The sequence below is a fragment of the Rhinolophus hipposideros genome, assembly GCF_964194185.1.
Source record: "Rhinolophus hipposideros genome assembly, chromosome: 23".
Classification (NCBI taxonomy): domain Eukaryota; kingdom Metazoa; phylum Chordata; class Mammalia; order Chiroptera; family Rhinolophidae; genus Rhinolophus; species Rhinolophus hipposideros.
The window spans coordinates 16153186-16177096 of NC_138069.1; the positions used below are offsets into that span (position 1 = coordinate 16153186).

General features: G+C 40.0%; 1 protein-coding gene across 1 annotated transcript in view; it reads left to right on the plus strand.

Moving 5' to 3' along the window:
* Nucleotides 1-248: 248 nt before the first annotated feature.
* Nucleotides 249-23911, plus strand: part of LOC308491583 (protocadherin alpha-13-like) — a 122916-nt gene continuing 99253 nt past the window's right edge. Inside the window, exons 1-2 of the mRNA XM_081035419.1 lie at nucleotides 249-2648; nucleotides 9438-11876. Coding sequence (XP_080891545.1) covers nucleotides 285-2648; nucleotides 9438-11876 — 4803 coding nt within the window. The 5' untranslated portion in view covers nucleotides 249-284. The remainder of the gene's footprint in view (nucleotides 2649-9437; nucleotides 11877-23911) is intronic.

The window sequence follows — 23911 nt, forward strand, 5'->3', positions numbered from 1 at the left end:
ACAGTTTAAAGTGACCTGGGAAGTGGCTAAACAAAAAAGAACCTCAGGATCTTTCTTGTACATACACAGTCAGTCACATGATGTCGCTGTACGCTCAAAAGGTGAAAAAGGAATCCGCTCCCAGATTCCAACAATTCACAGAATAGGGTTGACTCCATATCAACTGGAATTCTGGGTAAAATTTACTAAACATACTTACAGTAAAGGGAGACTGCTCATAAAGGTTCACAGGCAACCGATCCCTTAAAACTGACATTCCCACCTCAGAGATCTCCTTATCTGCAATGGTGTTTTCCTTGCAAGGAAAACCAGGAGCCCGGCGCCTGCTGCTCTCGCTTCTGCTTTTCTCAGCCTGGGTGGCTGGGAGCGGCCACGTCCACTACTCGGTCCCTGAGGAGGCCAAACACGGCACCTTCGTGGGCCGCATCGCGCAGGACCTGGGACTGGAGCTGGCGGAGCTGGTGCCGCGCCTGTTCCGGGTGGCGTCCAAAGGCCGCAGGGACCTTCTGGAGGTAAATCTGCAGAATGGCATTTTGTTTGTGAATTCTCGGATCGACCGCGAGGAGCTGTGCGGGCGGAGCCTGGAGTGCAGCATCCACCTGGAGGTGATCGTGGAGAGGCCGCTGCAGGTTTTCCATGTGGAGGTGGAGGTGAAGGACATAAACGACAACTCGCCGGTATTCAGAAAAGAACAAAAGGTACTTATTTCTGAATCTGCACCTCTGGACTCTCAGTTTCCTCTAGAGGGCGCTTCTGATGCGGACATCGGCGTAAACTCGCAGCTGATTTACAGATTAAGTCTAAATGAGTATTTTACTCTTAAAATAATAACGAAAAACGATAAAAGTATATTGCCTGAACTGGTTCTTCAAAAGTCCTTGGATAGAGAGGAAACGCCAGAACTTAATGTATTGCTGACCGCCCTGGATGGCGGGAAACCCCAGCTAACAGCCTCTGTTCAGATTCAAATAACCATCCTGGATGTGAATGATAATGCTCCAGAGTTTGATAAGCCTGTCTATAAAGCCGTGCTATTTGAAAATGCCCCAAACGACACGAGAGTGATTCAACTGAACGCTTCTGATCCAGACGAAGGACTGAATAAAGAAATTTCCTATGGAATGAGAATGATTTTGCCAGCGAGTGAGAAATGTATGTTTTCAATAAATCCAGAAACCGGTGAAATCAGAATTTATGGGAAACTGGATTTTGAAGAGAATAATGAGTATGAAATTCATGTCAACGCCATTGATAAAGGGATTCCTTCCATGGCAGGTCACTGCATGGTCCTGGTGGAAGTTCTAGACGTGAATGACAACACACCCAAGGTGACGGTCACTTCTCTGTCTCTCCCTGTGCGTGAGGATGCTCGGGTGGGCACTGTCATCGCCTTGGTCAGCGTGTCCGACCGCGACTCTGGTGTCAACGGGCAGGTGACTTGCACCTTGTCACCCTACTTTCCCTTCAAACTGGTGTCCACCTTCAAGAATTACTATTCGCTGGTGCTGGACAGCGCCCTGGACCGCGAGAGCGTGTCGGACTACGCTGTACTCGTGACCGCGCGGGACGGGGGCTCGCCTTCGCTGTCGGCCACCGCCAGCGTGTCCGTGGAGGTGGCCGACGTGAACGACAACGCGCCGGCGTTCGCGCAGCCCGAGTACACGGTGTTCGTGAAGGAGAACAACGCGCCCGGCTGCCACATCTTCACGGTGTCTGCGCGGGACGCGGACGCGCAGGAGAACGCGCGGGTGTCCTACTCGCTGGTGGCGCGGCGGGTGGGCGAGCGTGCGCTGTCGAGCTACGTGTCTGTGCACGCGGAGAGCGGCAAGGTGTACGCGCTGCAGCCGCTGGACCACGAGGAGCTGGAGCTGCTGCAGTTCCAGGTGAGCGCGCGCGACGCGGGCGTGCCGCCCCTGGGCAGCAACGTGACGCTGCAGGTGTTCATGCTGGACGAGAACGACAACGCGCCGGCGCTGCTGCCGCCTGGGGCGGGCGGCGTGGGCGGCGCGGTGAGCCAGCTGGTGTCGCGGTCGGTGGGCGCGGGCCACGTGGTGGCGAAGGTGCGCGCGGTGGACGCGGACTCGGGCTACAACGCGTGGCTGTCCTACGAGCTGCAGCCGTCGGCGGGGGGCGCGCGCAGCCCGTTCCGCGTGGGGCTGTACACGGGCGAGATCAGCACGACGCGCGCCCTGGACGAGGCGGACGCGCCGCGCCAGCGCCTGCTGGTGCTGGTGAAGGACCACGGCGAGCCGGCGCTGGTGTCTACCGCCACCGTGCTGCTGTCGCTGGTGGAAGGCGGCCAGGCGCCGAAGACCCCCTCGCGGGTGTCGGCCGGCGCCGCGAGCGTGGACACGGCTCTAGTGGATGTGAACGTGTACCTGATCATCGCCATCTGCGCGGTGTCCAGCCTGCTGGTGCTCACGCTGCTGCTGTACACGGCGCTGCGGTGCTCGGCGCCGCCCACCCAGGGCGTGTGCGGGCCCGGGAAGCCCACGCTGGTGTGCTCCAGCGCCGTGGGGAGCTGGTCGTACTCGCAGCAGAGGCGGCAGAGGGTGTGCTCCGGGGAGGGCCCGCCCAAGGCCGACCTCATGGCCTTCAGCCCCAGTCTTCCTCAGTCACGAGAAGATTGTTTAAATACATCCGGTGAAGTAAGTCATTGATACCTATTTGTTCCCTTTAAGAACTTTCTGTTAAGGTATAAATACATCCTCTTTTTGTTTTTTTCCTTCACATTATCCTTTAAACCGTCCATATGTCCTCCTCTGTGGTAGAACCAATCATTCTTAGTCATTTTGACTTTTCATGTATTTGTCCCACTTTTCATGTATTAATGAATGAGATTTTATATATATATATATATATATATATATATATATATATATATATATATATATATATATATATATATATATATGAACTGCAGGCCATTGATCACCATACTTTAAAGTTTTATAGTTCTATCATTTTCCCTATTATCTATGAATGATTAGCCTCGAAAAATATTAGTACTCCACAGTAAAATTTTATAGGTCTTTGGTAACTCTTACATTTATTTTTCATTTCAACTTGATTTTATGATTACAGATATTTGCAAGATTAATACAAAGAGTTTCCAAATACCATTATCTGGATTTCTTTACTATTGTGTATGTGCATAGGCTTTTAAATAGCCTCCTTGATCCCTATCGTAATTTTAATACAATCTTCTTCCAGATATTATAACAAAATAATTGTATGTTATTAATTCTAAGATGAAATATTTTGTTGTTCATAGTCAGTGCATTCTTTGAAGTGGGATTGACTACCACCCTTATTTATATAATATATAACAAAGTCATTCATATTTAAAATGTTTCATATTTAAAATTTCATTTAAAATTTCATATTTAAAATGTTAAATACCCAAATTAGGATGCATCTTATAATTGATGGTTTGCAATAATTTATCTAGCTGTTTTTCTTTCTTGGTAGCACATAAGTAATGGTGCACCTTACAATTAATGACTTTTTTATTCAATAAAATTTAAGAATAATTAAGAATATTAATTTCTAGGACCTGTGCTAAGATATTTATTATCTCATTTAACTATCAAGTCAGCCCTATATACAGGTACAATATTTATGATTGTCATTTTACTTATGAGAAACCTGAAGGTTAAGCCACATAGATAGTGAGAAGTAGCTTAAACTCAGTTTTGGAGGATCTCAAACTCTTTATGTCTTATTAACTGCTCTGTGACTATTATCAGGTGAATGTTCTAAAGTGCATTTTACATGTTATAATTTTGTTCCAAATATTCAGAGGCTTCTCTTTGACTGGAGTGTAAAGCCTTAAATTCCTCAGCCTGGGAGTGAAGGCATTACACTTTCCTGCCTTTTACCTACTACTGTCTCACATATCTTTAGTTTAGGACATGGAATATAGCATATGTTCAATCAATAATTTTGAAATAAATATATTCTATTGAAATAAACTGACTGGGTGATTCCCTCCATTGTAGAAGTTGGAGTAGGCTCCAGAGGTTAAGCAGCATTTTATTGAAGAGAGCCTGAAGGATAGATAACATTTCAACAGGAAAGTATTACAGATGGACAGATAAGTGTGAATAAATGAGCACTTTGTTCTAGTGAATGTGTACTTGAAGGACTGGAGCAGGGAAGATTCTGAAGGTAGGAAAGCTGGTAAAGAATCTTTTATAATACTTTAGGTATCAAGTAAGAAGAATTAAATTATGACAGTCGAAATGGATTGAGAGAAATGTATGCAAGTGACATTGGCAAAGGGAAAGCAGCCAGATAATGACAGACTCAATATAATGACAAGAGAAATAAAAAGTATAAGATGACACTAACTTTCTTAGTTCAGTCACCTGGGAGGATGAGATTGCCATTAATGAAGATGCAGAATAGAGTTGGAGAAACAATTTGTGTGTGCTTGTGCAGCTAGGAGATGGAGAGGAACATATAAGAAAATGTTACTCTTAAGATTCCATTGTGATTGGAAATGTGGATCTGGAACTCAGGGGAGATTACACATGTAGATTTGTAATTCCCTTAGGGAAAAAATAAATCCGTAAAAGGATAAAATTACCAAAGAGAGATTGAAAAATGAAAAGCAATGTATCCAAGTAAAGAATTTAGGTGGGTAGGTGTGTTAGTTCCTGGGGTTGCTGTAACAAATTATCAATAACTGGATGGCTTAAGACAACAAAAATTTATTCTCCCACAGTTTTGGAGACCAGGCGTCCAAAATCAAAGTGTTGGCAAGGCTGTACTCGCTCTGGAGATCCAAGGGAGAATCTCTTTTCTCTTCCAGCTTTTGATGGCTGTCAGAGTTCCTTGCCTTGTGGCCATACCTCTCCAATCTCTGCCTCCATGGTCACATTGCCTCCTCTTGTGCTCCATATGTTTGTTTTATATAAGGATACATGTGATTATGCTTTAGGGCCCACATGCATAACCTAGGATAATTTCCTCCTCTCAAGATCCTTAACTTAATCACATATTTTGCCACATAAAGTATTTAGTATTCACAGGTTCCAGGGATCAAGATGTGGGCATATCTTTATTTGGGGGCTCCATTCAACCTACTATAGTACTTAAAATCATAAGATAGTTAGACAACATACTGCTGAAATAAAACTTAAAGTGCAATGTATTGAGTAAATGTTAGATGTGAAGAGGAGGAGATAAAAGACTTTTTCAGAAGTAAGTTTATATATTAATAGTTAAAGACACTAGACTGTTTTTGTAGTATGAGGGAAAGAAGAAGTGAAGAAGAAGATATTGAAGATGAGACGAGCAGAGAAAGAATGAAAATGAAGATGAAAAGTATGAAGGAGAATAAAACATATAACAATTTTTTTTCTGTCCTCCAAAATTATTTTTAAAATTTATTGGGGTGACAATTGTTAGTGAAATTACATAGATTTCAGGTGTATAATTCTGTATTACATCATCTATAAATCCCATTGTGTGTTCACCACCCAGAGTCAGTTCCCCTTCCATCACCATATATTTAATCCCCCTTACCCTCATCTCCTACCCTCCATCCCCCTTAACCTCTGGTAACCACTAAACTATTGTCTGTGTCTATGAGTTTTTTTTCTCATTTGTTTGTCTTGTTCTTTTGTTGTTTTTGGTTTATATACCACATATCAGTGATATCATATGGTTCTCTGCTTTTTCTGTCTGACTTATTTCGCTTAGCATTATACTCTCAAGATCCATCCATGTTGTCACAAATGGTCCTATATCATCTTTTCTTACCTCCGAATAGTATTCCATTGTGTATATATACCACGACTTCTTTATCCATTCATCCATCGAAGGACATTTTGGTTGTTTCCATGTCTTGGCCACCGTAAACAAAGCTGCAATGAACATTGGAGCACATATGTCTTTATGGATAAATGTTTTCAGATTTTTTTGGTAGATACCCAGGAGAGGGATTGCTGGGTCATATGGTAATTCTATCCGTAATTTTTTGAAGAACCTCCACACTGCCTTCCATAAGGGCTGTACCAGTCTGCATTCCCACCAACAGTGTATGAGGGTTCCTTTTTCTCCGCAGGCTCTCCAACACTTGTTACTGTTTGTCTTGTTGATGATAGCCATTCTGACTGGGGTGAGGTGATATCTCATTGTGGTTTTTATTTGCATTTCTCTGATGATTAGTGGTGTTGAGCATTTTTTCATATGTCTATTTGCCATTTGTATGTCCTCTTTGGAGAAATGTCTCTTCAGGTCCTCTGCCCATTTTTCAATTGGGTTGTTTGTTTTTTTGTTGTTGAGTTTCATGAGTTCCTTGTATATTTTGGATATTAGCCCCTTAACGGAGACACTGTTTGCAAAAATATTCTCCCATTCAGTTGGTTGCTTCTTTATTTTGTCAATGGTTTCTTTTTAGTTTCATATAGTCCCATTCATTTATTTTAGCTTTTACTTCCATCGCCTTTGGAGTCAAATTTATAAAATGCTCTTTGAACCCAAGGTTCATAAGTTTAGTACCAATGTTTTCTTCTATGCAGTTTATTTTGTCAGGCCTTATGCTTAAGTCTTTGATCCATTTTGAATTAATTTTGGTACATGGTGACAGATAGCAATCCAGTTTCATACGTGGCTATCCAATTCTCCCAGCACCATTTATTGAAGAGGCTGTCTTTTCTCCATTGTATGTTTTTAGCTTCTTTGTCAAAAATTATCTGTCCATATTTATGTGATTTTATTTATGGGCTCTCAATTCTATTCCATTGGTCTGTGTGTCTGTTTTTGTGCCGATACCATGCTGTTTTGATTATTGTAGCCCTGTAGTACAAGCTAAAGTCAGGGAGTGTGATACCTCCAGCATTGTTCTTTTTTCTTAAGATTGCTTTGGCTATTCGGGGTCTTTTGTGGTTCCAAACAAATCTGATGATTTTTTGTTCTTTTTCTTTAAAAAATGCCATTGGGATTTTGATGGGGATTGCATTAAATCTATATATTGTTTTGGGTAATATGGTCATTTTAACTATGTTGATTCTTCCAATCCATGAGCACGGAATGTCTCCATTTCTTTGTGTCTTCTTCAATTTCTTTCAAAAATGTCTTATAGTTTTCAGCATATAGGTCCTTCACATACTTGGTTAAATTTATTCCTAGGTATTTTATTCTTTTCGCTGCAATTGCAAAAGGAATTGTTTTTTGTATTTTTCTGAGATTTCATTGTTAGTATATAGGAATGTGATGGACTTTTATACGTTAATTTTGTAGCCTGCAACTTTACTGTATTCGTTGATTGTTTCTAATAGCTTTTTGGTGGAGTCTTTAGGGTTTTCTATATATAGCATCATGTCATCTGCAAAGAGTGATAATTTAAATTCTTCTTTCCCAATTTGGATGCCTTTTATTTCTTTCTCTTGCCTGATTGTTCTGGCAAGGACTTCCAACACTGTGTTGAAAAGCAGAGGTGATAGTGGACAGCCCTATCGTGTTCCTGAATATAGAGCAAAGGGCTTCAGTTTTTCACCATTAATTATGAGATTAGCTGAGAGCTTGTCATATATGGCCTTTATTATGTTAAGGTATTTTCCTCCTATACCTATTTTATTAAGTGTTTTAAACAGATGACAATTTTTAAAGAGTGTAGGGTTGGCCTTAAATGTGGGGACCATTTTTCCTTAGTGGGGAATGAAAATAGAGACTAGAAAGAAAAAAGTTTATATAAGAAGAGAGCCATTATGTTCATATTGATAACTTATCTCTCTGGGTAAATCATCTGAGAACCAGGTGATTGGAATGAGGTTGGGAATTTGAGAAGAGAGGGGGAAAGAATATAGAAGAACCTCTGTAGGCATGAGGGAAAAGTTAATTATGAATTCACTTGAGGGCCCAATCAAGGTAAAGTTGAGAGTAAACTGTAGAGAATATAGTCATCAGGGTTCAGTGACTTTCTTATACTGAAGCTCAATAGGAGAAAAGAACAAAATGGATATTAGGCTGTGTGTTGGAAGCTAAAGAAAATGTTAAAGGAGTAATATCAGTAGGTGAGTGCTTCTAGGGTGTGTGGAAGGACATGTTTTAAATGGTTGACTATGTAATCTAAATTAGGTGGAGAGGTAAGTGAGACAAATTAGAGCCTGATAAACAAGAACAATTAGAAATAATCAAGGGACTATTTCCCTTATGAGAGTAAAACTATGTTAATAAAAGTAATGGAGCAGGACAGGAGGATGAGGGTAAGAATACCAAACACTCTACTCAAGTTTCAGAGCAGAGCAAAGATACATAAATGAACCCAAGTATTATTTACTGCAGAGTTGTGCACAGAACAGGCAAGCAAATTATTGGAACTATGCTATATGTTTCATAGCACTATTTGGCCTTGAACTTTGGGGCCTGATAAAGACAGTTATAGCAATAGACTGTCTTTAACATCTTTAACATCTTCCTTGTTAAAGATGTGTTAACGTCTGTGTCAACATGATGTTGGTTGGAAAATCTGTCAATTTAAGTGATAGTAAGATTTTCCCCTGTGATGGTGTAAGATGGGGAAGGGAAGAGGGAAGTTTAACCTATTGTTAATTGTTTAAATTCAAATACATAGGATGCTAATTCTTGGCATGTTTTATACAAAGAGAATCCAGAACTTTAAAGCATTGTTATATCTAAATGGTCTAAATTATTGTGTGTTTTAAAAAATTGTGTTTAGCATGCACACACTAAACACATAAATTCATACACACATTGACTGGACACTTCAAATACAAATATTTGATCCTATTTTATCCACACTCCCCAATCATATTTGGGGGCATTTATAAATATGGTGTATTTATTTGAAATTGGGTATATCACTTACCAATATTTTCCATATTCATCATATTATGTAATTGGTTATGTTTCCATTTGGAATCAATGGCTGTTGTGTGAACAGGTCTCAAAAAATACCACAGGAAAAGGACATTCCCACCAAAACCAACAAAGCTTTGCAGAACTAGAGGCTGATTTGCAAAAGTGAACATAGAGTATTCCCCCTCTTGAAATTCTGCACGGAAGTTTTACACATGCAGACGTGTATTTGTGGAAAAATAGGACTCATCAACCAATTTTCAACTAGCATCCAAGAAGCTGAGAAGAATACAGTGATTTACTGTTACTGGAAAGAAAAACATTTAATTTTCAGTTACGTATTTGCAGTGAAAAACGTCACGAAAAGCAAGAAAATAAACCTACATCAACAGAAAATATGAAAACGGAATCATTTTTACACTTACACATTCATGCGCATGGTGTCGCTCTTGACTGAGAACGTTTCTCCAAAGAAAGAGCCTCCGCTTCTTCCTTCTGCAGATTTGGCATGTAGTGGAAAACCTCTAGCGAATACTCCCGCAATAGAAGGCCGTAAACTTGGACCTTGAGAGTCAGTTTGAGGTAAGGTATTCTACATAGTACGCTAGACATCTCTGAAATCTTTTGAGTGTACCATGCTGTTTTCCTGGAGAGGAGGACTAGGAGCCCGGCGCCTGCTGCTCTCGTTTCTGTTCTTCTCAGCCTGGGAGGCTGGGAGCGGCCAGGTCACCTACTCGGTCCCCGAGGAGGCCAAACACGGCACCTTCGTGGGCCGCATCGCCCAGGACCTGGGGCTGGAGCTGGCGGAGCTGGTGCCGCGCCTGTTCCGGGTGGCGTCCAAAGGCCGCGAGGACCTTCTGGAGGTAAATCTGCAGAATGGCATTTTGTTTGTGAATTCTCGGATCGACCGCGAGGAGCTGTGCGAGCGGAGTCTGGAGTGCAGCATCCACCTGGAGGTGATCGTGGAGAGGCCGCTGCAGGTTTTCCATGTGGAAGTGGAGGTGAAAGATATTAACGACAACCCACCTGTGTTCCCAGAGAGTAAGAAAAGAATAATCATTGCAGAAACTAGACCTCCGGAAACTCGGTTTCCACTAGATGGCGCATCCGATGCAGATATTGGAGTAAACTCGGCCTTGACTTACCGAATCGATCCCAACGATTATTTCGCTTTGGACACACAAAACAACCGTGAACAAACGTCTTCGTTAACACTTGTATTGAGGAAATCATTGGACAGAGAGGAAATTCAGGAACATAGTTTATTATTGACAGCCAATGATGGAGGTAAACCCCAGCTGACTGGCACAGTTCAGCTGCTGATCACAATTCTGGATGTGAATGACAATGCCCCAGAATTTGACCAATCCATTTACAAGGTGAGCGTTATAGAGAACCCAATTAATGGAACATTAGTGATCAGGCTAAATGCCACAGATCCTGATGATGGTATAAATGGAGACATAATCTATTCATTCAGAAGGCCTGTATCTCCTGTAGTGTTAAATACATTTATCATAAATCCCAATAGTGGAGAAATCAGGACAAAAGGTAAACTGGATTTCGAACAAAAGAAATTGTATGAAATATCGGTGGAGGCAATTGACAAGGGAAATATTCCAATGGCCGGTCATTGTACTGTTTTGGTGAAAGTACTAGATATAAATGATAATGCCCCAGAAGTTACTATCACTTCTCTGTCCCTCCCAGTGAGTGAGGATGCTCGGGTGGGCACTGTCATCGCCTTGGTCAGCGTGTCCGACCGCGACTCTGGTGTCAACGGGCAGGTGACCTGCTCACTAACACCTCATGTCCCCTTCAAACTGGTGTCCACCTTCAAGAATTACTATTCGCTGGTGCTGGACAGCGCCCTGGACCGCGAGAGCGTGTCGGACTACGCTGTACTCGTGACCGCGCGGGACGGGGGCTCGCCTTCGCTGTCGGCCACCGCCAGCGTGTCCGTGGAGGTGGCCGACGTGAACGACAACGCGCCGGCGTTCGCGCAGCCCGAGTACACGGTGTTCGTGAAGGAGAACAACGCGCCCGGCTGCCACATCTTCACGGTGTCTGCGCGGGACGCGGACGCGCAGGAGAACGCGCGGGTGTCCTACTCGCTGGTGGAGCGGCGGGTGGGCGAGCGTGCGCTGTCGAGCTACGTGTCCGTGCACGCGGAGAGCGGCAAGGTGTACGCGCTGCAGCCGCTGGACCACGAGGAGCTGGAGCTGCTGCAGTTCCAGGTGAGCGCGCGCGACGCGGGCGTGCCGCCCCTGGGCAGCAACGTGACGCTGCAGGTGTTCGTGCTGGACGAGAACGACAACGCGCCGGCGCTGCTGCCGCCTGGGGCGGGCGGCGTGGGCGGCGCGGTGAGCCAGCTGGTGTCGCGGTCGGTGGGCGCGGGCCACGTGGTGGCGAAGGTGCGCGCGGTGGACGCGGACTCGGGCTACAACGCGTGGCTGTCCTATGAGCTGCAGCCGTCGGCGGGGGGCGCGCGCAGCCCGTTCCGCGTGGGGCTGTACACGGGCGAGATCAGCACGACGCGCGCCCTGGACGAGGCGGACGCGCCGCGCCAGCGCCTGCTGGTGCTGGTGAAGGACCACGGCGAGCCGGCGCTGGTGTCTACCGCCACCGTGCTGCTGTCGCTGGTGGACAGCGGCCAGGCGCCGAAGACCCCCTCGCGGGTGTCGGCCGGCGCCGCGAGCGTGGACACGGCTCTAGTGGATGTGAACGTGTACCTGATCATCGCCATCTGCGCGGTGTCCAGCCTGCTGGTGCTCACGCTGCTGCTGTACACGGCGCTGCGGTGCTCGGCGCCGCCCACCCAGGGCGTGTGCGGGCCCGGGAAGCCCACGCTGGTGTGCTCCAGCGCCGTGGGGAGCTGGTCGTACTCGCAGCAGAGGCGGCAGAGGGTGTGCTCCGGGGAGGGTCCGCGGGTGTGCTCTGGGGAGGGCCCACCTAAGACAGATCTCATGGCCTTCAGTCCCAGCCTTCCTCCATGTCTTAGTTCTGCAGAGGGTGAAAGAGAAGCAAATTCAGAACTTTTGAAACAGGTGAGCTCGCATTTAAAGTTGTCTTTCTATTTTAGCTTTCCTCACAGTTTTCTGTTTAAAATGATTGAACCTAAATTTAAGATTATTCTTTAAATTTGCTTGTAGTCGTTATGACATTTAATGAGTGTTCTGATATGAGTTTATTTTTCAGATTGAAATCTTAAGTAAAAAATCAGTATAAATTGTTTGTCAATTACATTAATCCTTTGTTTTTGTTGTATTCTTTTTTTTTTTTTAAGATTTTATTGGGGAAGGGGAACAGAACTTTATTGAGGAACAGTGTGTACTTCCAGGACTTTTTTTTCCAAGTCAAGTTGTCCTTTCAGTCTTAGTTGCAGGCGGCACAGCCCACCATCCCTTGTGGGAGTTGAACCCGGACCGGCAAACTTGTAGTTGCGAGGACCGCTCCAACCTACTGAGCCATCTGGGAGCTCAGCGGCATCTCAGCGGTAACTCAGCTCAAGGTGCCTCAAGGTGCCTCAAGGTGCTGTGTTCAATCTTAGTTGCAGGCTGGCACTGCCCACCATCCCTTGCGGGACTCAAGGAATTGAACTGACAACCTTGTGGTTGAGAGCCCACTGGCCCATGTGGGAATCGAACCGTCAGCCTTTGGTGTTAGGATCATGGAGCATGGAGCTCTAACCGCCTGAGCCACTGGGCCAGCCCCTGTTAATAGTTTATAAGTATTTATTGTGTATTTAAGCATTTACAGGAAACCACACATTGTGAGTACTTAAGCATTTAGAAAACGTTTGTTTCAATGAAGTTAACCATGATTTAAAAACTTTAAATCTCTTTATTTAAAAGATTTATAATATACCCACATACATGTTTTATTTTAATTAGCATCAAAGCTTTTAATGTAAATGTCTATTTAAATGTGCAATTTTCTTTATTTAAAAAAAAATGGTTGGTCCCTCCTGGTTTTTGTCAAGGTACATCAGCATTCCCCGTTTGGTATCAGATAGGAAAACCTCTTGTGATTTTCCTTTCACATTTTTTTAAATTGAGGAATATTGGGGAACAGTGTGTTTCTCCAGGGGCTCATGAATCTAGTTGTGGAGGGCGCAGCTCAGCTCAAAGTGCAGTCACCGTTTTCAATCTTAGCCGCAGAGGGCTCAGCCCACCATCTCATGAGGGAATTGAGCTGGGAATGTTGTTGTTGAGAGCTAGCGCTCTAAATAACTGAGCCATCCGTCTGCCCCTCCTTTCACATTTTTATTTGCAGTCACATATACGTGTATATACCTAGTGGGTTTTTGTTATTCTTTCTTTTTGAAAGTTTATTAGCCTAGATAATGCATTTTACTTTATTTTTAATGGATTTTTGGGGGTAATTTTTAAAATCAAATTTATTGGAGTGACATTGGTTAGTAAAATTATATAGGTTTCAAATGTACAATTCTATAATACATCATTTATATATTACAGTGTATTTATTGCAGTTTATTTACCAGCCAAAGTCAATTCTCCTTCAATCAGCATGTATGTGACCCCCTTTACCCTCTTCTACCACTTCCCCTCCCCCCTTACCCTCAGGTAACCACTAAACTGTTGTTTGTGTCTGTGAGTTTTTGTTTGTTTGTTTATCTTGTTTGTTTGTTGCTTTCAGTTTTATATCCCACAGGCTATACCCAAAAAATATTGTGGAAATTCCTACAAATCTGTTACTTTTAATGGCTGTACAGTACTTTATAGTGTGGATGTATCATTTATATATTCAGTTATTAACCTGTTGATGAGCACTTTTTCCAAGTGTTCTTTTGCCCTTACAAACCATGCCGTGTTATCATTTTACATATTCCTAAAATATTGGTGCTCTTATTTCTACAGAAATTATTTTCAGATGTGGAATTGATACATCAAAGAGTAATAATTTAATTTTAAAATGTGTTGTTAGATTACTTTCCAAGTGTTTTGTAGTACTTTCAATTTGCACCAACAAGTTGTGAGCACTCTCCCTTTTATCTCCAAAAGAAATGGTGGTCTTGCATTCTGCCACTTTGATCTCTATAAAATGATATTTCATTATTACTTTAACTTTCACTCCTCTATACCATCAGTGAGTTTGCACATATTGTCATTTGTATTTGCTTTTCTTTGATTTATTAATTAAATTACCCATTTTTTAATTGAAAAAAGTTTTAGTTTTTCAATTTGGGAAAGTTCTGTGTAAAATGCAGGTATTAACTTTCACCTCCCACCTATATCACAATATATTTTGCCTCTATATAATTTATAGTGATTTGTTTATAGTAGATTTTGCTATTTAAAAGTATATTTAAATTTCTATATTAAAATATGTCTATTTTTCTCTTACGGATTTTAAGGTCTCCAGGTTTAGGGGAGATCTTCCCAATTCTTGTATTGAACATTCATTAATTAAATTCATTTAATAAACATTTATTTATAAGTGGAAAATTTTACCTTTTGAGCACCTTCACCCATCCCCCATCTCCTGCATCTGGCAACCACAAATCTGTTCCCTGTATCTATGAGGTTTTTTTGTTTGCTTGTTTTAGATTCCAGGTGAGGCAATTTTTCTTAATGTAGACATTTATTATAAACTTCCCTCTTAGAACGGCTTTTGTTGGATTGCATAAGTTTCAGTATGTTGTGTTTCCATTTTCACTTGTTTCAAGATTTTTAAAAAAATTTCCCTTTGATTTCATCTTTGATTCATTGGTTTTTGGGAGTGTGTTTAATTTACACATATTTGTAAAATTTCCAGTTTTTCTCTGTTATTCATTTCTAGTTTTGTAGTCAGAAAAGATACTTCATATGATTTCAGCCTTGAAATTTACTGAGACTTGTTTTGTGACCTACATGTGGTCTATCCTGGAGGATGTGTATTCTGCTGCCTTTGGATGGAATATTCTGTACATGTCTGCTAGGTTTATTTATAGACCTATAAGCTATAAAGTATATGAACTTTATATGAACTATAAACTATAGTTCATATGAACTATAAAGTATAGTTCAAATTCAGGGTTTCCTTACTGATTTTCTGTCTGGATGAGGTACCCATTGATGAAAGTGGGGTATTGAAGTCCCCCACTATTGTTGTAGTGTTGCTATTATTTCCTTCAGATCTGTTAGTATTTGATTTTTATATTTATGTGCTCTGATGTTGGGTGCATATATATTTACAACTGTTATGTCCTCTTGATGAATCGATGAGTTGACCCCTTTTTCATGATAATGACCTTATTTTTCTCTTATTAAAGTTTTTTACTTAAAGTCCATTTTGTCTGATATCAGTGTAACTACCCCTGCTCTCTCTTTTGGTTTCCACTTGCATGAAACATGTATTTCTATCTCTTCACTTTGAGCCTATGTATGTTCTTGAAGCTGACATGAATGTCTCAGAGGCAGCATGTAGTTGGGTCTTTTTTTTTTTTAATCTATTCAGTCACTCTGTGCCTCTTGAATGAGAATTTAGTCCATTTACATTTAAAGTAATTATTGATTAGTAAGGACTTATTATTGCCATGTTGTTAATTATTTTCTGGCTCTTTTATAGATCCTTTGTTTCTTTCCTCCCCTCTTGCTGTCTTCCTTTGTGAATTGAGATGATTTTCCCTAGTGGTGTACTTTGCTTCCTTTTTCTTTGTCTTGTGTGTCTCTACTATAGTTTTTGTTTGTTTTGTGGTTACCCTGTGGCTTACTTGAAACATCTTATAGATATAACAGTCTATTTTAAGCTGGTAACAGCTTGACTTTGATCACACACAAAAACTCTACTCTTTTATTCCCTCCCATTTTATACTTTTGTTGCCACAATTTACATCTTTTAATATTGTTATATTCATTAATAAATTATTATAGCTATAGCTATTTTTAATATTTTTGTCCTTTAACTGTATATTAGAGTTAAGTGGTTATCACACCGCCATATTACATTATTAGTATACACCTTTACCAGTGCATTGTTTATTTTCATATGTTTTCACGCTACTGGTTAACATCCTTTCGTTTTAACTTGAAGAACTCCTTTCAGCATTTCTTGTACTGCAGATCTAATGGTGATGAACTCCCTCAGCTTTTATTTGTTTGGTAAAGTCTGTATCTCACCTTCCTTTCTGAAGGACAACTTTGCAGGATAAAGTACTCTTGCTTGGCAGTTATTTTCTTTCACCTCTTTGAATATATCACCCCACTCTCTCCTGGCCTTCAATGTTCCTACTGGGAGATTCACTGTTAGCTTTATAAGGGTGCTCTTGTATGAGATTTTTTTTTCCTCATTGCTTTTAAAATTCTCTTTGTCTTTAATTTTTTACAGTTTTATTATAATTTGTCTTGGAGACAATTGTTTTGCATTGAAATTTTTGGTGACCCCTTAGGTTCATGAACTTGGATGTCCAAATCTCTTCCCAGGTTTGGGAAGTTCTCAGTCCTTAGTTCTTTAAATAAGCTTTCTACCCTTTCCTTCCTGCTCTCTTCTCCTTCTGAAATTCCAATGATTGTTTCTTTAAATGGTGTTTCATAAGTGCCATAGGCTTTCTTCATTCCTGTTCGCTACTATTTTTTTTTCTTTTGTTCCTCTTGACTGGATAATTTAAAATGATCTGTCTTGCTCCCTCTAGTGTCTGTCTGCAGCATTTTAATTTTCTGGTTCTATAGAGGCAACCTGCTCTCCCTTGTTCTCAGTGGCCATGAGGCATCCAAAGTATGCTGGTTCCCTGTCAGCATACCAGGTTATAAGTCATCTGAGACAGATACCAGTCCCTTGAACAGCCCTCCAGTAACCTGACAGGCTGGAGGCACACTCACTCCTTTTTCTCCTTTCTGAGAAAACAGGCTGCCCCCTGCTCTTTTTATTTCATGGCTTCCAGGCATCCATCAGTTCTCTGAATGAGGTAATACAGGAACTAGTCCCTCAGGCAGCCCTCGGAGAAGCTGAAACATTGGACACATGCTCTACTCTCCTCTTTCCCCTTGAAGGTGAAGTAGCAAGCCAGGGTGTTTTTTCCTGTTCCTGAGCTGTGTCAGCTTGAAGGAGGGGCTGGTGTGAGTAAATTAAAATTACCCTTCTTATTTGTTTCAAAGTAGCTGTTTCCACTTTGTGCTTACCCGGGGTACTTCAAGTTCTCAACTGGATTCTGAAATTCTCGTAAAGGTATTTTGTCTATATGTCATTAACTGGTATTTTTATGGGGAAATGAAGTCTGGGACTTCCTATTCTGACATCTTGCTGGTGTCATTTTGATCCATTTTGATTTAATTTTGTATATGGTATGTGGTAGCCATCTAACTTCATTCTTTTGCAAGTGGATATCCAGTTGCCCTGGCACCATTTATTGTAAAGAACTATTTTCTCCCCATTGAAATGTTTGGGAACCATTGTTGAAAATCAATTGACCAATAAATGTGGGAGTTTATTTCGGGATTCTAAATTCTAGTCCGTTGATCTATGTGTCTATCTTTATCCCAGCACCATGTTCTTTTAATTATTGTAGCTTTGTAGCAAGATTTTAAATCAGGAAGTATCGTTACTCCAACTTTGTTCTTTTTTTCAAGATTGTTTTGGCTTTTCTGGGTGCCTTGCATTTCCACAGGAATTTTAGGATCCATTTATTGATTTCTGCAAGGAAGCCAGCTTACTTTTGATAGTTTATTGAAGCTGTAGATCAGTTTGGGGGGTATTGCCATCTTAACATTATAAAGTCATCTGATTCATGAACATGGGACTTTTCCCCCGTTTATTTAGATTCTCTTTAATTTGTTTCACAAATGTTTTGTAGCTTTCAGAGCATACATTTTATGTTTCTTTTGTTAAATTTATTTCTTAATATTTTTATCTTTTTGATGCTATTGTAAATGGAATTATTTTGTTGTTTCATTTTTTTGTCAGTTAATTTTACATTGGTTTGTGTATAAAATATAATTGATTTTTTGAATATTAATCTTTTATTCTATACCCATGCTGATGTCATTTATTAGTTTTGTAGTTTTTAGTGGATTCTTTAGGATTTTCAACATACAAGGTCATATCATCTGTAAATAGAGATAGTTTTAATTTTCCTTTCCAATCAGAATGTCTTTGATTTCATATTCTTGCCTAATTGCCCTGGCTAGAACCTCCAGTACAATGTTGAATAGAAGTAGTGAGAACATCCTTGACTTGTTTCTGATCTTAGAGCAAAAGCATACACTTTTTCACCTACAATGCTACCTGTCAGTAGGTCAGTAGTAATGTTCTCTCTTTCATTTCTGTTTTTAGTAATTTTAGTCTTGTGCCTTTTTCTCTTGGTCAGTCTAGCTAAAGGCTTGTCAGTTTTGTTGGTCTTTTCAAAGAATCCATTTTTGGATTCACTGTCTTTCTCTACTGTTTTGCTTTCTTTATTTCATGAGTGCCCCTATCAGAATGAGGAAATTTCCTTCTGTTCCTACTTTGTTGGTTGATTTTATTATGAAATGGTGTTGGATCTTGTGAAATGATTTTTCTGCATCTGTTGAGATAAACATGTGGGTTTTGTATTTTAATCAATTGATATGTTATTATGGAATGAATTATGCCCCCCCCCAATTTATATGTTGACACCCTAACCACCAGTACTTCAGAATGTAATTATATTTGCAGATAAAATCTTTAAAGAGATAATTAAGTTAAAATAAAGTCATCAGGTTGATCCCTAATGCAATATTTTTGATGTTCTTATAAGAAAAGGAAATTAGGACATCAACATACACAGAGGAAAGACCATGTGAAGACACAGGGAGAAGATGGCCATTTACAACGCAAGGAAAGAAGCCTCAGAAGAAACTAACTTTTTAGACACATTGATCATAGACTTCTAGCCTTCAGAATTATAAGAAAATAAATTCTGTTTTTCAAGTCACTCAGTCTGTGGTACTGTGTCATGGCAGTTCAGGCAAACTAATACATATGCTGTATTACATTTATTGATTTTCTGATGTTATATCAACCTTGTATTTCTGGGATAACACCCACTTGGTCATGGTGTATAATCCCTTTTCGATGTTGCTGAATGTGGTTTCCTAGTATTTTGTTGCATTATTTCTGTGTTTATATTCATAAGAGATATTTGTCTGCAGTTTTCTTTTCTTGTAATATCTTTGGCTTTTCATTTTTTTGTCGGTTAATTTTACATTGGTTTGTGTATAAAATATAATTTTATATTTTATATTAAAATATATTTAAAATATAATTTTAATTAAAATATAATTTTATATTTTATATTTTAAATCAAGGTAATATTGTCCTTAGAATGAGTTAGGAAGTGTTCACTCCTCTTCTGTTCTTTGGAAGAATTTGTAAAGAATTGATATTAATATTTATTTAAATGTTTGGTAGAATTTATTCATGATGCTTTTTGGTCTTGCTTTTTGTTGTTGTTGTTTCATATAGTTATATTGTTACTAATTCAATCTCTTTACTTTTTATAGATCCATTCAGATTTTCTGTATCTTTTTGAATCAGTTTAGATATTTGTGTATTCTAGGAATTTTATCATTTAATCTAAGCTACATTGGCATACAATTGTTTATAGTATTCTCATATAATCCTTTTTATTTCTGTAAGGTCAATAGTAATGGCTCCTCTTTAATTTCTGGTTTTAGTAATTTTAGTCTTCTGGCTTTTTCTTTTGGTCAATATAGCTAAAGATTTGTCAGTTTTGTTGATCTTTTCAAAGAACCAACTTGTGGCTTGCCTTTCTCTACTGTTTTCCCATTCTTTATTTCATTTAGTTCTGCTCTAATCCTAATTATTTCCATCCTTCTGCTTGTTTCCTTTTGGTTTGCTTTTATTTTCCCAGTGTTTTAAAGTGGAAGTTTAGGTTATTGATTTGAGATATTTCTTCTTTTTCAGTGTCAACATTTATAGCTATACATTTTCCTCTAAGCACTACTTTAGTGCATATGTTTAAGTTTTCATATGTTGTATCTTCATTTTCTTTCATCGCTGAATATTTTCTAATTTTCATTGTTGTTTCTTCTTTGACCCATTAGTTATTTCAGCATTATGTTATTTAATTTCCACATATTTGTGAATCCCCCAAATTTCTTCTTGTTATTTCTAATTTCCTTTCATTGAGGTCAGAAAGCATACTTTGTATGGTGTCAATTCTTTTAAATTTATTGAAGCTTATTTTATGGCTTAGAGTTGGAAAGGGCAGTCTTTCAACCTTCACTCAGCCACATAAAAATGAGTCTTGGGCTTGAAACAATTCCTTACCAAGAAATAAAGAGCCCACTCAGCCTATGCTGGGCTTATCACGTTTTATGGGAATATCGTTCCGTTTCAATAAATGCTCCTTTGTTTCTGCTTGCAGCATGTAAATTATGGTCACCTGGCCAACCCCACTGTTATATCTTTCCTCTGTGGGGAGGGGAGAAGGTCCTTCTGTAGCACAAGAGGGGTGCATGCAGGCAAATTGCCCAGCAATAGCCTCTAGGAGACACCTGCTGGCCATGAGGGACCAATGCCCACTACTGGAGCTGATTTTGCTTAGTCTCTGCTCTATGTAAGTAAAGTGTTGTTCCATCCAGTGCTTGCCTGACTGTGTTGTGTTCTTCCTGGCAACTCAAATGCCAAGATGCAATGGGAAGTAGTGTTTAGAGTTGTTCCTTGGGATTGATAACTGGTGTGCAGTAATCTGCTTGACACTTAGGTCTATCATGGAGCATGTTCCATCTGCAATCGAGAAGAATATATACTGTTTTTCCCCGAAAATAAGACCTAGCCAGACCATCAGCTCTAATGTGTCTTTTGGAGCAAAAAGTAATATAGATAATAATATATAAAATTAATAATCTTAATATAATTAAGATCCGGTATTATATTATTATATTATATTACAAATACCTGATCTTATATTAAAATAAGACTGAGTCTTATATTAATTTTTGCTCCAAAACATGCATTACAGCTGATGGTCTGGCTAGGTCTTATTTTCGGGGAAACATGGTGTTCTACTGTTATTATGTGAGTGTTCTATAGATGTCTTTTAGGTCTAGGTGGTTTATAATGTTTTTAAAGTCTTCTATTTTCTTATTGATCTTCTGCCCGGTTGTTATCCATGACTGAAAGTAGGATATTAAAGTGTCCAGCTGTTAGTGTAGAATTGTCTGTTTCTCCCTTCATTTCTGTCAGTTTTTGCTTCATGTATTCAGGAGCTCTATTGTTAGCTATCTCTATACTTAAAATTGTTATTGTTATATGCTTCCTAATTGACCAATTTGTCATTATACAATGTCCCTCTTTATTTCTAGTAATACTTTGGTCTGATATTAGCATTGCCACTCCAGCTATCTTGTGGTTGCTATTTTCACAATATATGTTTTTCCATCCTTTAAATTTTAATTTACTTGTATCTTTGAATCTAAAAGTATCTCCTGTAGACAACATATAGTTAGATCTTGTTATTTTAAAATCTAGTCTGATAATTTGGCTTTTTGATTAGATTGTTTCATCCATTTATATTTTTTATTATTAGTGATATAGTTGGACTATTCATGTCTGCCATTTTTGTTTTCTTTGTTTCAATTCTCTTGTTTTTATATTCCTCTTTTACTGATATGTTTTTATTAAGTGAATATTTTCAAATGTATCATTTAAATTCCTTCAATAAGTTTTAAACTGTATATTTGAGTTATTTTCTCAGTGTTTCTCTTGATCTTACTATATACGTTTTAATTTATCAGTATCTTCTTCAGATTTATACTAACAATTCTATTTAGATAGAAAAATATCACTCCCATAAACCTTTTTTCTATTTTTATTATAATACATACTATATCTTGTAGTGGGTTAAATTGTGGCCTCCAAAAAGATATGTTTGCATCTTAACCCCTGGAACCTGTGAATGTGACCTATTTGGAAGAAAGATCTTTGATGATATAATTAAGTTAAGGATCTTGAGATGCGTTTATCCTGGATTTTCCAGGTGGGCACTAATTCCAATGACAAGAGTTTTTATAAGAGATAGAAGACAAGGGGTGGCTGAGTGGCTCAGGTGGTTGGAGTGCTGTGCTCCTAACACCGAGGTCGCTGGTTTGATTCCCACATGGGCCAGTGAGCTGCACCCTCCACAACTAGACTGAGAACAATGACTTGACTTGGAGTTGGGGTGGGGGGATGGAAGGAGGAAAATTAAAAGCAATAGAAGACAAGACAGAAACAGAGAAGAAGGCTATGTGAAGATAGAGGCAGAGATTGGAGTAATACAAATAGCCTTTAAATGCTGGATGAGGCAAGGAATGGAATCCCTACTAGAGACTCTAGCCAGAGTATAGCTGTATCAACACCTTGAGTTTGAACTTCTCCCCTCCAGAACTGTGAGAAAAACTGTTTGAAGCCACCCAGTGTCTGGTGATTTTTTACAGCAGCTGCTGGAAACCAATACACATCCATATATATCACAAACTCAACAATACATTTTTATAATTATTACTTTATATAATTGTATATCCTTTAAAGATGCTGAGAGAAAAAAGAAAAGCAAGTATGTATTTAATGTTTCTTATTTACCATTACTGGTTCTGTTCATTTGTTCCTGTGGATTCCAATTGCCATCTGGTACCATTTTTTTATCCAGTACAGCTGTTCTTCCATCATCTCCTTTGTACAGTAGTTGGCAAAGTTGTTACATTTCTATATATTGTAGGCCCAACAGTTTATATATAATTGCTTTTTAAAGAGAAGAGGGGAGAAGTCTCCGGGAATATTTCACAAACATTACTCTTCCTCACTCCCTGCCAGAGCCATAGGAGATCTTTCTTGTCCATAAAAGTGTGCCCACACCTCAAGACTGTGGCCTGCAGGAATTTCTCACTCTTAAGGTAGTCTACAACTTAGCCTCCAGCAATTCATTAAAATTTCAATTTACACGTTCCCAATCAGTCTCTGGCTCTAGTGGCTTCTGCTCCATATAAGCAGATATTGGCTATGACTCTCTGGATTTGCCTGTCTGTCCAGAATTCAGAGTGGAGGTTTTCCCTGAACACTCAGTTCTCTGATGGGTTCAAGAAAAGTCATTTATCCAGCTTTTTTGTTGTTGTTGTAAGGACAAGAGTGACAAGCTAGAAGCCTGAGTATGTACCCTATCAATTAAAAAAATCTTTCTTTTTAACAGATCAGACATTGAATTAGTTTCCTTGTAAAAAATTTAGAACAGCAGTTTGTGAGGATGAACCCCATTTGTGAGACAAACAGAGTGGCAGTAGCCCTGGAGCTGAGGAACAGTTTTGATCTCTGGCAGAATTTGCGAGTCCACGGCTTTCTGATCAATTTTGCACCACTCTGTAATCACCTATTTCTCTTTCTCTGTGTTGAAGATCTCACCCTCCTGTGTCTGAGCTTATGCAGCTTCTTGAAGGAAGCATCAGAGAGATATTTGGAGATTTTCACACCACTGATATCAATTTTGGTGGAAGTGGCGGTGACATATTTCCAGTGTGTTCTATGCAGAGGAACTCGATTGAGGGACAGAGGTTCAGTCACAAGCAGCAAGCCACTGCTCAGCTGTTTCAGGAAAACCACCCTCTTGCCTCTGGAGCCCAGTAGGATGATCAGAATGGTCCCTGGAGTGATGCTGGCCCACAGTTTTCTCACGTGCTGACTGAAAGGCTTCTTGCCATGACTCAACAGCTTTGGAGGCACATCTTCCATAGTTTAGTATCTAGGCATTTTGTGAAGTTTAACTACTCGGATGCCACCATTCTTGTCACCACCAACTGGTTTTGTGACAGTAGCAAGAACATTCTTCTTTTTCTTTTCAAGCCAGAATTTGGCTGCTGAGTACTTCCTCTTGTACATGGCCTTTCGGGAATACAGAGCTGATTGGGAATATCTGTCAATTCCTCTGAACAGGACAGGGTTTCGGCTGCTGTGGGATTTCCCCTTCTTGGGCATTTTGGCCTTGAGTCTGCCCTTGTTAACCTTGCCACCAGCATCAGCCGTCTGGGCTTCAGGTTTCTTCGCCTTAGTGTCCAGCTTCTCAGCTTTTTTCACCCGCCATCTTGCAAGATGGGAAAGAGCTTTAAAAAATTTTTGATAGATAGTACATCTT